Source organism: Abramis brama, assembly GCF_963993115.1.
Source record: "Abramis brama genome assembly, chromosome: 14".
Classification (NCBI taxonomy): domain Eukaryota; kingdom Metazoa; phylum Chordata; class Actinopteri; order Cypriniformes; family Leuciscidae; genus Abramis; species Abramis brama.
In genome coordinates this window covers 29,057,891-29,072,449 of record NC_139976.1, presented here as the reverse complement: position 1 = coordinate 29,072,449, position 14,559 = coordinate 29,057,891, and the positions used below count along the sequence as shown (strand labels likewise).

The 14,559-nt window shown below is 39.9% G+C and overlaps 1 protein-coding gene across 1 annotated transcript; it reads left to right on the top strand.

Annotated features, from left to right (window-relative positions):
• The first annotated feature begins 148 nt into the window (after positions 1–148).
• Positions 149–12,755, top strand: cUnh10orf88 (chromosome Un C10orf88 homolog). Its single transcript, XM_084134897.1, has 6 exons — positions 149–635; positions 5,071–5,268; positions 8,743–8,815; positions 8,897–9,097; positions 10,450–10,757; positions 11,969–12,755. Exons 1-6 carry the CDS (start codon positions 502–504, stop codon positions 12,141–12,143), a joined length of 1,089 nt encoding a protein of 362 aa, XP_083991023.1. The 5' UTR covers positions 149–501; the 3' UTR covers positions 12,144–12,755.
• The last annotated feature ends 1,804 nt before the right edge of the window (positions 12,756–14,559 follow it).

Sequence of the window (14,559 nt, the reverse complement as noted above, 5' to 3'; positions counted from 1 at the left end):
TATTTATGTGAGAGCTCCAGAGGCAATAAGACGTGTCCCATGATCATAGTATTTTATTGTTACCTGAAGACTACTTTTTTTCTCTCTCTAAAAGTGTAAAATGAGACGAGCGACATAATTTTACTCAGGCGTATGAATGGGTGTCTCTGTGGGTCCTGGAGCAGCAGCCGTCGCTGTTTGTTGAGCTTGTGATTTTGTTGATGTGAATGGACAACGTTGTTTGTCTATATACTGTTTTATTGATTTTATTAAACGGATAACAGTACAAGTAGTGCGATAATGGAGTGTTTTTGTTTTGAACTTGACTAGCAAATATGTATTTTAACCCCTCACACACCAGTCTTTGGAGCGACATTAACTGAAACATGCAGATTTTAGTGTTACAGTATATAACGTTAATGGCAGTGATTTTGTCTGCGTGGGAACAAGCGGTTTAATCCAGCGCACATTGTGGGTAGTGTGTGGATGCGTTTTAGCGGGAAATAAAGATATTTTATCAGGATGACCTCGAGTACAGGTAGTCTGATCTCTGCACGCAGCTCATGGCTGTGCTCAACACAGATCCAGCTGTCGGATATTCTCACCATAACTCTAGAGAACAGACCCAACGATGACTGCAGGTTTGACCATGACAGGTGAGTCCGTTTCATTGACTGCTGGTGGCTTGTAGAATGTACCTCTGAAAGCAATTATAATACAGTTATTAAAATGACATTTTTTTTGATTTTAACTGTAAACTTCTGCTGTGCAGCATTTGTTTTTTTGCCAACAAATAAATGGTTTAATTTTCATGTGATTAAAAGATTTCATAAATTAATGTTTATGCCTTCATTTGATTACCACCGTTTTTGATGATACATTTGTGTATCATCAGAAAAATGAAAACAAACAACTTTTTTTTTTTTAAAGGGCCCTATTATTATAAAATAATAAAAAGTAATAAATTAAGTAAAAGTTTTACAAATCAAACTGATTTCATGTGACATGTTTTTCTTATTAAAAAAATATTAAACCATTGATATGGAATTCAGAAAACATCCAATGGAAAATTTGGGGAAAATAAAATGGACTTTAGTTCTTGAAATTCACCTCTGGTGCAACTCAGACACATCATCAGTGATGTATCCTGGGTTCATTGGGTGTTTCGGGTCTCACAACATCATACACCCTCGCCCAGGCGACCCAGCCAGGGTTGATCAGACTCTGGCTTGTGTCTGAGTAGCTTGTCCGATCCACGGATCACCCCGCTTGATCCACAGCCATCTTGACGCCTTTTCAGCGGCATCCGTGATATTCTTGGTGGCTTTCCTGATGTGCAGTCCCTTCACTCCAAGCATCTTGAGAGCCCTGATGAGTGACTGGCCGACGAATCCTCTGCACCCGACCTCGATAGGATTGCATCGGGTCCTCCACCCCCTGCTTTGGCATTCGCCTGCCAGCTCCTCGTACTTGGCCCTCTTCCTCTCAAATGCCTCCTCCATCCGGTCTTTCCAGGGAACAGTCAACTCCAGCAGGACCACTTGCCTTGTTTTTTCTGACACCAGGACAATGTCTGGCCTGAGCATGGTCACCGCGATGTTTCCTGGGAATTTGAGCTGTCTCCCTAGGTCGACCTTCAGCTGCCAGTCCTTTGCTGTTGCGAGCAGCCCCCCTGATTCCTTCAAGCGCTGATGTGGCTTCTCCCCGGCTTTAACAAAGGCGATGTTCTGTCTTGCTGGTTGCTGGTGTTTACTGCAGGCGATCCCAGTACTGATGACCTCAGCAATGACCCTCAGCACTTGGTCGTGGCGCCAACGGTAGCGCCCATCTCCCAGTGCTTTTGGGCAGCTGCTCAAGATGTGCTCCAATGAACCTCCTCTCTGGCAGAGTGGGCACAGTGGTGTATCTGCCAGGCCCCAGCGGAAAAGATTGGATGGACTGGGGAGGACATCATAGACAGACTGAACCAGGAATTTTATCCGGTGTGGCTCAGACTTCCACAATTCTGTCCACGATATCTTTCGGTCTGCCACCTGCTCCCATCGGGTCCATGCCCCCTGCTGCCGCATCCCTACTATCCTACTGCAGCGGGCTTCTTCCACCCCAGCTCGGACCTCATCTTGGATCAGCTGTCGCCTTTCCTTTCCCTCGGCCTTGTTAAAGCAAGGTCTTGGATTGCTCCCGTGTCCTGCCCGTCCAGATGCCACTGCCGCCACTAGCTCACTGTGTTGCAGCCGTGACTCAGCCTGGTCCACTGCCTCTTGGGCCTCTTCCTGCCGGTTCTGACCTCTATGCCTGCCGAAGAGACCTTGATGTCACTTGAGTCTCTGTACAGTAGCACCTCTCTTGATCGGGTCACCATAAACTCTTCCTTCAGACTGCTGAAGGGCAGTTTTAGTTTGTTCTTCGTCCCGTACAAGGCGATATCGCTGAGGCTTTGTGGTAGGCCTAACCACTTCCGCAGGGAACAGCTCACTTTCCTCTCAAAGCATTCAACGGTGGTTATTGGCACGTCATAGGCCAGTGGCCAGAGGAGTCGGGGCAGGATGCCGTGCTGGTAAATCCAGGCTTTATATTTACCTGACAGACCTGACTTGTCCACAGCCGTCAACCAGATTCCCAACTGGTTGGTGGTTGTCTGGAGTGATGCGGTGTCCTTCAGGGTGCAGTCGTAGATCTTGCCCAGACTCTTGACTGGCTTTTCTCCGACAGATGGTATCTGGATGTCTCCTAGTGAGAAGCAGAACTGGTCTGTAACCTTCCCTTTCTTCACCACCAGGGACCTGGACTTGGCTGGCTTAAATTCCATCCGGGCCCAGTTGATGAGACGCTCGAGCCCTTGGAGGATCCATCTGCACCTCGGAACCGATGTTGTTGTCACCGTCAAATCGTCTATAAATGCTCTGATGGGGGGCTGCCGTATATACCTGACTTGGTGAGTGGGCCTCTGCACTCCACCTCTGCTGACTTAACCATCATATTCATTGCCAAGGCAAACAATATCACGGAAATAGTGCATAATGATGTGATAATGCCCTTCTCAAGCCGATCGCTCCAGAGGTGACTCTCAAACTGAAGGAATTGTAATAATCCAGTATGAGGTTCTTGACCTTGTCTGGAACGTGATGTCGGTCAAGTGAGGTTTTTACCAGCCTATGTGGGATTGACCCGTAGGCATTGGCGAGATCGAGCCAGAGGACTGCCAGATCCCCTTTGCCTTCACGTGCCTTACGTAACAGCTGGGTGACAACTCCTGTGTGCTCGGCGCATCCTGGCATCTTTGGGACTCCGCCCTTTTGCACAGAGGTGTCGATGTACGTGTTCCTCAGAAGGAACTCCGTCGGGCAAGAATACTAAAGAAAATCTTTCCCTCGACACTGAGGAGCGAGATGACTCTGAACTGCTCGATGGTACTTGAGCTCTCCTCCTTCGGGATCCAGACGCCCTCTGCATGTCTCCACTGCTGCGCCACCTTCCCCCTCCTCCAGATGACCTTGATTAGTTTCCATAACCTCTTCAAGAGTCTGGGGCACCTCTTATAGACGACGTACGGCACTCCACTCGGGCCTGGTGCTGAGCTGGTTCTAGCAGCTTTGACGACTTCTTCAACTTCCTTCAAAGCTGGCTCCCTGGTGTTAAATGCCACGGTGGGTTCCGGCGGGGTTATCAACATTTTGCATGGCCCAAGATCTTTGTCTCTTGCGCTGTCACTGTACGTGGTGCTGAGATGTTTGTTAACATCTTCTTCATGGCCACTTCTTTTCTGCCCGAGGATCTTCTTCGTAAATCCAAACGGGTTAGAAATGAAGGCGACACGTTTCCTGGCTCTCTCCTTGCCCCTCCTCCTATGCCACTCAGCTCGCCGGAGGGTGGTTAGTCTTTTCCTCAGGGTATGGCGGACTTCTGACAGACCAGCCTTTTCCTCCTCCCTTGCCTTCCTAAACTGCCGTCCGAGCAGTCTAAGCTCACTCCTTAGCTGGCTGATCTTCACTTCCCGTCTGTTTGGCTCTGCCACCCCTCTGGTCAGCTGTCGTTCCTTAATGCCGAACCTTTCAGCTCCGATGCTGATTATCATTGTAGACAGTGCCCGCAGCTTCTGGTCTGCATCCCCCCTCGCGGTAGCTTCAAGGACTTGGTCCAGATCTTCATCAAACTGGAGCCACTCTCTCCTTGTTGGCAGCAGGCCACTTGACCCGGCGATGTTCGGAATGTCTCACATGGGGTGGAGCTTGTGGGGCGTGGAGGTTCTGGGCACTGTGGGGTGATTCCGGGCCAGGCTCCTCCTGCGTCTCACCAGGTACTGGACCTGTGCGTTGCACCACCTGCTTCCCCGTCAAACATTTCATTTTTGCCTGGTGGATCTTCAGGCCATGCCGGTTCTTGCAGACTTTGCCACATATGCAAACTACACTCATTGTCGTTTCTCCATTAGCATTGGTCGTTGCCTGTATATCCGTCCTGTTGGAGTGCTCATTCTCCCCCCCCCCTCTCGGGCACCCCTGGGGGTATGGTTCATTAGGGGTTTTCGTAGCTTGTTTATGGGTGCATCCTCACGGAAGCTGCAGTTTGGGTTGCTGGCCCTCGCTGCCCCGGTTACTGTCTTCCCAGTTGCCAGCTGTCTCTCCAGCAGTCTCCATACTCTTCATGGTTGTCATCCAGACTGTTCCCGGAAGTCACTGGCTTAGCCAGATGGTATAGTTCTTGAAATACACCTCTGGTGCAACTCAGACACATCATCAGTGATGTATCCTTTGAGATAGCCTAAAACATTTCGTAGGGCCCTAAATAATTTTTTTATTTTTTAACTTTTAGTGTTAAATTGTATGTTTTATATTTTCAATTAATTATGTATGCTTTTTTATTGCTAACATTTAATTTAACCAAATTAACTGAATGGTTGTACTTTCAAATCCCACAAGACATTAACTTAAAGATTAATAATACTTAATATTACTTAATATTAATAAGATATTGATTTCACAATAAAATAATCTTTATTTATTTTTATAAATGCATTTAAATGCAAAAAATCTGATTATAAAATATCAGGTGACTTGCTATTCATATATTTGCACATTCATTTTCCCCCAGGTGTAAAGGTGTCTGTCTGGAGAGAGCTGAGGAGGGCTCGCCATGTGTCGTCACACTTCTGTGTTCACTCAGCTCTTCAGCTGTGATCAGCAGTCTTCAGCTTGTCAGTGAAGCCCGCACTATTGAAGTGTACTCACTGTCTGGAGAATACTGTGGCACCTGCCGCGGAGAGGAAGTACAAACATCACACAATGATGGGTATTTTTTTTTTTTTTTAAATAAAAAAATTATACTCGTTTTAAGAGAGGTACTACAGGCGAAAAAATATCTTGGTTGGATTAAAAAGGTGCCATCTTTAAACCCATCTCCATGTCACTTTCAGATCCTCGCTTCTCGCTATCTCTGAAAAGCCAAGCCAATGTTGATTCTCGTTTTATAACGAGCTCTGTCACGTTCTCTTTTTGGCAGCAGACTCTCCTCTGCTCTTTTTTTTTTTAAACGGGTGTTTCCCCGGAGGTTTGAGAGGTAGCTGCTCCATGTCAACCTTTCTCGCTCACTGTGACAACTAACCTATGCCACTCCCACACCATACACGTAGGGTGACCAGATGTCCCGAAAAATTCGGGACAGTCCCGAAATCTAAGCTGTTGTCCCGAATCCCGAATCCGGCCCTAATTGTCCCGAAAATTATACTAAAGCAAAATCTTGAGTAGTTATTGTCTGATAAAACATTAAAAACTGTCCGTGGAGGTTGAGTCGTCCTGCAGCCAGCCCCCGCCGGCTCCTCATTGGCTGCAGCATCTTTTTTGTTTCTTTTTTTGAAGTTCTACAAAGATATAGGCGCGAATTTAGACATTGATAAGCGAGCACAAGTTGCAGCGGCCGCGAGGACAGTGAATGTGCAGGCAGCCAGTCGTAAAGGAGTGATTTGATTCCACTGTGTGGAACAAAACACTTCAGCCTAATGTCTGATGTCGGGTTGTACAAAGCAAATTATCTACACAATTATTTAGTTTTCTTATTTAATGATGACAATTTAGTTGTAATAATAATTTTGGCATAAGGCTTATTAGCGGTAGGCTATAGCCTGAAAGGTCTGATTTACGCATTGTAATTATTATTATTTTTTTCACAATGACATTTGAGTTCATGATTTTAATGTTGTTGTTTTTGTGGCAGACTAAAGACTAATGACAGACTGTTGATTTTTGAACAAAAATATGTTTGTTTCAGGTTTGAAATTTATTATAGGCTATGTAGTCTAATATCATATATATATATATATACCGCCTAATATCAGGTATATATATTAATATCTAATAATATATATATATATATATATATATATATATATATATATATATCCATATTTATGGATATGACGAGACAGTCACAGGCTAACATATAAACACTTATAGTATTAGTAGGCTTACCGTAGTGAATCAGGGTAAAAACAATTTAATTTTGAACAAAATAAAGTTACATAGGGTCTCATTCATGAAACATTCGTAAATATAGAAGTAAATATGTGAGTGATTTGCGCGTAAAGAGACATTCCCGAAAACTCTTCTCCTGATTCACAAATACTTCGTAAACGTCAGATGTGATAGTGAAATGTGTGTGTGTGTGTGTTAATGAATTCCAATCAGTCGTAAATGGGACGCGCGTGCATGCTCATTCTCATTTACCATAAATCCCGCCCATTAAATCCGACTGACAACTATATATGGGCATCATATTATGACACCAAACGAAGGATTTCAACATGTCTTCTCAAAAGCGAATGAAAAAGAGAAATTTCTCAGATGCAGAAATTGAAGTTTTATTATCAGAAGTTCATTCAAAACGCCACATTTTATTTTCAAGCGTAGCCTACATAGTGGAGTATCAGGTCCTAAAAAAAGGAAGCTTGGCAGCATATTACAGATGCAGTTAATGGAGTTTCATCTGTTAATCGAACAGTCCCAGAAGTGAAAAGAAAATGGTTCGACATGAAGCTTGACTGCAACACTTGTGACTTGCGGACTTGTGTTCCGTTTGCAGATGCTATTACTGGCTCTCATAATAAAAGTAAAAAGAAAAACCATATGTAATTAATATTTTTTCAAAATGCTGTGTAAATATGTACCCGATTAAGGTGAATTAAAATGCAGCCTTATTAATGAGCAAAACGTTCGGATGTTAAACGCACTATTTACGCGTGGCTGGGAGCAGGTGTAGATTTCTTTCGTACCAGCTAGCAGTTGGAAAATACGAACATTTAATGAGTCCGAAAATTTACGCCAGAACCACTTTACACACGATTTACACAAAAATTCGTTCTGCTCGTGTTTCATGAATGAGATCCATAGTGTGCATTTAACAATTTTCCATTCTACAGTGCTTTACTTTACAGTACTTTAACTTTTTAGAAGAAAAACCCAAATAATAATTAATAAATTAAATATTTTTTTAATTGTATTTCAATCTTCACCTGTACATTGGCACAGTCTAACGTCTCCCAGATGCTGTTTTTGTGACCTTTTGCTAATATACTAAATGTGTATGTATATATATATATATATATATATATATATATATATATATATATATATATATATATATATATATATATATATATATATATTAATAAATATCTAATGTGTCATAATATACAGATCCCTAATTTCATTAACAATTTGTTGCCAATATGATATTGTTGATAATTGTAACAAGGGTTTTGAAAGTCCCGTTAACACTTTATTTTATGGTGACATACAGTAGTTTAAAGTTACATGTACTTACTATAGTAATAATAGTAAATTATGTATAATTACAAGCAACTAACACTAAGCCTAACTCTAACCCCTATCATGCATGTAGTTAATTAATGACTCATTACTTGTTTGTGTAATTACATTGTAACAACGTCACCTTAAAATAAAGTGTAACCAACAATAAAATTTATTATTAAAGATTGTTGAATGACCTTTTGACAAACTTGAATGACATTACAAATATAACGTATAACAAATAACATAACTGAGTTGTAGAACATATTCAACCAAAAACAAATGTTTTCAATCTTATTCGAATGTTTGCTGATGCCAATCAAACAAATAAATAAACATTTTGATATTTTATGAGATCGATATTACTTTTTATGTAATATGCATATTTAATTAGTTTGTGAATGAATTAGCGTTGGAAAGGCAATATGCCAATGTCAATACTATTATTTTTATTATTAATAATAATTGTAATAATAATTTAAAATGAACAATATTTTGAATAAATACAGATAAAAAGAGACAACATTTTTGTGCTGTACCTCATTTTGAACTTTACAGATTCAGCTCAGTATATTGTGGAATTAGTGAAGTAGTCATATTTATTATAGAATATTTGGTACACTTTACTTAAAGCCTGTATGTATAATTCATTATAAAAGTATTCTTTACCTTATAATGCATTTTATGATCTCATGAATCATTGTAACCACAGTTATAATACATTATAATACGTATCTATTTATTGAACACACCTTTAGAAAGTATAATTCATTAAAACACATGACAAACAACCAATTTCAGATGTAGCAAGGAATCTGAAAATAGTAAAATGTATTTTAACTTTGGTTACAATTATTTATGAAAAAACATATAATGCATTCAAATGTACATTATGAATACCATATTATACCTAAAGTGTTCGAGAATATTTTAAAAGACTGATTGTTCTGTTCTCTGTCAGTTCTGAAGATGAGAGGCATTTCTATAGGAATCATCTGGTGCTGGAAAGCCCTGCTGCTTCCTGTGAGGTGAAGGTAAGGAAAGCTGGAAATAACATCACAGACACACAAACTGATGTCTGTTGTCTCAGCATCACGTGTGCCGTCTCCGTACAGCTGCTCTCTCTTGGTGGCCGCTCTTCTGTGGCTATCACCCACGTGGGTGTGGGACTGGAGACGCTCAAGGACAGGCAAGGTGGCCCGAGTGTAGACCCAGGCATCGACCTTCAGCGTGTGCAGACTATGATGGAGGAGATGGGCACCACCCTTTCACCAGGAGCACAGAACCTCATGGAGCTGGTGCAGTGCCAGCAAAAGGTCTGGATCCAGCCTCTTATTACAGCATATTCACCACACCTCTGGTCCTTTTATCATGGTTGATATATTACATACTATGCTAATGAATCTCACTTCTGTTAGTTATAAATGTATCATAGATCAATAATAATGATAGCTGGACCAAGCCTATCCCACCTGTTAAATGAGTTAATAGATTCAAATGGTTGTTGTTTTTATATGGGTTGTATAAAACATTGGTTTGCATAAGACATCTTGTGTCTGTAAGCAGCCAGTCCTAGCACTTAGAGACTTCATAGAAATGCACTAAAAATCACCCATAACAACTTGGCAAACCATATCAGCAGTACCCAAGCATTGTGGTGGTGAGGTTTGCATGGGCAAGTCCCGTTCCCTCTCCCATTTTTGTACAGTATATTCTGCTGTTCAAAAAATTCCCTTTGGCATAAATCATTTCTTGTAGGCGTTTCTTGTAACAGTCTGTCTGTGTCTGACATCATTAAATCGAAATTTTTTGCCCACTTCTTCTTATAAAAAAAGCTTCAGCTATTTGGTGTTTAGAGGGCTGTATTGTATGTGGTTATGATCTTGGCTTTATTTTGTTTACTTTCTATATTCCTGTAAAATATTACAATTTAAAATAACTGTTTTCTATTTAAATATATTGTGAAAATGTCATTTATTTCTGTGATCAAAGCTGAATTTTCAGCATCATTACTCAGTCTTCAGTGTCACATGATCCTTCAGAAATCATTCTAATATGCTGATTTGCTGCTCAATAGTCTTTGCAACTTAATAATAATTTTGTGGAAACTGTGATCATTTTATTCAGGATTCTTTGATAAATAACTATTTTTTCGAAATATAAATCTTTTGTAAAAATGTCTTTAGTGTCTCTTTTGATCAATTGAATGTCCTTACTGAATAAAAGTATTAATTTCTATTTTTTTATCTTACTTACTAATACCTAGTGTATCAGTTTCCACAAAAATGTTAAAACTTATTTAAATAGAAAACATTTATTTTAAATTGTAATATTTCACAATATTACTGTTATTTATATTTTATATATCTGTATTTTCATCAAATAAATGCAGCTTTGGTGAGCATAAGAGAATAGTAAAAGTATTGTTTTTAATTTGATATGTAAAATTGATTATATTTCACAAATTTCCTGTCATATACTCTTCTGTATATTTGGTATTTTTAGTTTTGGAATTTTATCAGCATAATGCATATTTTGTCACCTCCTTTTTTAAACTTGTTAATTCTCAAAATTAGTTTTTTGGAGAATAGTTTATTTGAAAAAAACAAACAAAAAGCCAGTACACGGCTTCATCACAACTGAACAATCACTCTTTGTCTGTGTGCAGAATAAGTCAGACATGCTGAATGGTTTCATCCCTCTGCTCATGGGAGGTGGAGCTTTGGGCTGTTTGTCAAGAGGAGGTGGGGCTTCTGATGCCACAGGGGCGGAGTCAGGCCCAAATCCACCGTCTGGCCTCGAGCAGCTTCTGTCCACCAGCAACCAGATGCCCGGTGCCATGTCTGCCCTCCTGAGCTCTGAAACCGGCACGATAAACCCAGACCTGCTTCCAATGCTGCAGAGCGTATGCGGTCAGGTCACGCAGCTCCGACTGGAGGAAGCCACATCTCCAGAGAGAAAGAAGAATGGAGAACGGTAAGTGTGAGTCATGTGTGGTTTTCAATAAAACTACCACAGTTTTTGAAGCCACTCAAATGTTTGGTTGTGGTAACCAGCTCATCGTGATAACAGTGTGAGTACTAATATGAATAATAGCACCGATAAACACATTTTGGTAACACTTTATTTTACAGTGTCCTTGTTACATATGTTACATGTACTTACCATAGTAATAACATTAAATGATGCATAATTACATGCAACTAACCCTCAACCAAATCCTAATCCTACCCTCAGTACTTAAATATATAATTACACTGTAACAATGACACCTTAAAATAAAGTGTAACCCACATTTTATTACTTTTATGAGTAGGATAAAGCAGTAGTTGAGGCTACAATTCACACGGGCTCACCAAAATTGGACAATAGATTGGAAGATACAACATAGATTGCCTTGTATCAACGGGTCAGGCTGCTGGTGGTGTAATAATGTGGAGGATATTTTCTTGGCAAACTTTGGACCCCTAAGTACCAATTGAGCAACTTTTAAACACCACAGCCTACCTGAGTATTGTTTGCCGAACATGTCCATCCCTTTATGGCCACATTGTACTACTCTTCTGATGGCTACTTCCAGCAGGACAATCCGCCATGTCACAAAGCTCAAATCATCTCAAACTGGTTTCTTGAACATAATGAGTTCACTACTCAAATATCTACCTGTCTACAGTCACCAGATCTCAATCCACTTGAGAACCTTTGGGATGTGGTGGATCATGGATGCCAACAAATCTGCAGCAACTATATGTTGCTGTCATTTCAATATGGACCAAAATCTCTGAGGAATTTTTCCAGCACATTTTGGAGTTTATGCCATGAAGAATTAAGGCAGTTTTGTGTGTGTGTGTGTGTGTATGCTACATCATAATTATGTGATGAGGATGACATGCTTGCTTTGCTAATCAGCAAGATTACTTCAAATTGTAACCTGGGCCCAGCTGTTCAAAAGAAGTAAGACTGGAATTACTGACGACTCGTTTTGGCAGTTCAGAACTTTATTTATCTTGCACTTTGATCTTTAAACTTTTAAGACATTTTACATTCACGAACAGCTACATTACACATATCTGAAATATCTGAATATCTGAAAAAGCATAATAGGGACACTTCATTCTGATGTATTTAATGTTTCCTTTAGTTTGTCCACTCACCGTATATGTGTTCTTCTTTTTCTTGTATTACAGGGAGGGTCATATGTGCTGTGGAGGCTTTGAGAAGATTCTGGAGACAGTTGTAGAGAAGAGAATGGATGAGATGGAGAGAAGATTAAAGGAACATCTGGACCTGCGTCTAGACGCTCTTCAGCAGAGACTGGAGGTCACGCTTCAGCAGGCGCTCGCTCATAAACAACACCAGTAAACAACACAAGATAACCTGAACTTCGCCTTGAGCCTTTGCTTCAATGACACCCATAATATTCTATAAAGGGATATTTAAGCAGAATTCATGTCAACTATCCCTTTATAACAAAAATGGTTTAACATTTTTCTTTTGCCAGCAGTCTCTACTGCTTTGCATGGAAATGTTTTCTAGTTTAAACAGCAATCACTGGTCTTCAAGAGTCCCTCGGAAGAGACTGTACTGATTGGTTTGCGCAGTAATTAACAACTTGTCGAGTCGGTTCACTAACTTGAGTCCACAAACTGTATCAGGTGATTTTCACAAATCACAAATACTTGAGGAACTGTTCTTAACACTGTTGATACTGTGTATAAATTATTTTATCCAAAAGATACTATACTCGCGCTGCTACAATAACTTTTTTCCGATATTCTGACTATTATACCACGAGCTGCATATTTTCATTTGGGAAAAATGTTAACAGTTTATTTACAAACAATGGTTGCACTGACATTGTCAAGTATTTTTCACTGTAAATTGCCTTTGTGTAAATTATGTTGATATGTTTATAATGTTCATACTAGAGAACTAAGGACAAAAAAAGAACAACATTAAAATGCCTTTTATACTAAAGAATAATGTTGCACTGTTATATATCTGATGAACTGATGAACTTTTTTTCTTATCAAATAACACTTTCATGCCATATTATTGGCAATGCTTAAAAGAACATGCTGGGTTCATTATTAGGTTTTTTTTTTTCTTTTTTTTTCAAAACAGTCTGGGCTAAACTGTGGAGTATTTATCATTGCTTTGGCACAAAATGCATTCAATGACTGCATCTTTCAAATTACATTCATTTCTCACTCAGACACAAACAGCACCAAAACGTAAAGGTAACATAATACAAAACTGAATAAGACAAAGCCCTTTTCACATTTCTGCATTAAAACCATTCAGCACACTTGCCCCCCTAGACTTCTAGTATGAATGTGTTACTATAAACTAGTTTTGCATATTGAGTGATGAATCAAACTTTTTTTGCAGTAATTGGGAGCAAGTCGCACAAACTTTTGAACCCAGAGCTTTCCTTGAATGGAAAATTCTCATTCACCTAGTCTTACTTCTCAGTGGTACATGAACTTTTAGTTGTCTCATATCCTGCATTGCGGACAACCATGTCTACCTTCTCCACAACCCTCTCATGCATCCTATGAACATGAACTTGTGCTGTTCTTGGCAGTCACCCATCTACCGTGAAGGAGAGTTGTGGTGCTTGGGAACAGCAAAGAAAACACAGCTGAACGAACAAACTCCACACTAAAGGAAACGCCACATGAAATGAAAATTAACCAAAAGAACTCCAAATTAGCAGTTCTGACCTCTTGGAGTAACTTTCCACTGTGACCATGTTGGTCCTTGCCTTGTCATGTGAGACTCTATCCAGATTGACATGGGTGTCTCCTCTCTAAACCACAGTGATGTTCAATGGGCAGAATTGTTCTAACAGTGAGCTGTTGTTTTCTTATGACTGAGTGAGACATCCACTTCAGAAGGGGTTTTGTAACCACGGAGAAATGGGTCAGCAGTGGAGGTGGTACCGCTGATGAACAGCGGCTGTTTTTGTGCAAACACCCACGCCAGCATCCCCTAGGACCAGAGTTAAACCGGCCCAACTGAATCAACAAAGTCGTGTTGCTGCCACACTTCATGCAAGCGCTCATGGACTGAAATCGAGTAAACAGCTTTAAAGCTGGCATGAAATGGAAATTCACCCGATCTATTTTCTAAATGCATGTCATAAATTGGTTGGTTGGTTATTGTAGTGGATTGGTTATTCTCTCCAATCAAATAGAATGCTGCAACCATGACATTTTTGTAGGCCAACCCTGAAGTTGATAAAAACCCAATTGGATTTTCCATTGGCTTTTGGATTATTGCAAAAAAATAAGCTCTGACCAACAAAAGTTAAAAGTCACAAATTAAAACTTTTATGAAGTTTGAAGCAGAAATCGGATAATTGTGGTTATACTGTGTGAATCTTTCTTTCTTTTTTTCTTTAATATTTTTGGGGCTTTTGCCTTTATTCAGACAGGGCAGAAGGGTGACTGCAGAGAAATAGGGTGGGATTTGCAAATAATCGCAGATCTCATTCAACCCCCGTGTCAAGAGGTTTGTCTACTGTTTAGTTTTGAAATGATTGTGCTTTCTCAACTATTTAGTTTTGAAATGACTGTGCTTTTTCAACTATTTACTGTCTTGTCCCAAAGAGGTGGATTTAGAGGTTTTTGCGAAAAAAGCACAAGTAGATTTAGCTGGTTTTGACGCAAAAGAAAATCGAATTTGTTAAAACCAATGAATTGTCTAAAGTGACATTTTTGAAAAAAGTTATTTTATTCACTCACTAATAACCTTATCATTACCTTTAAAATGA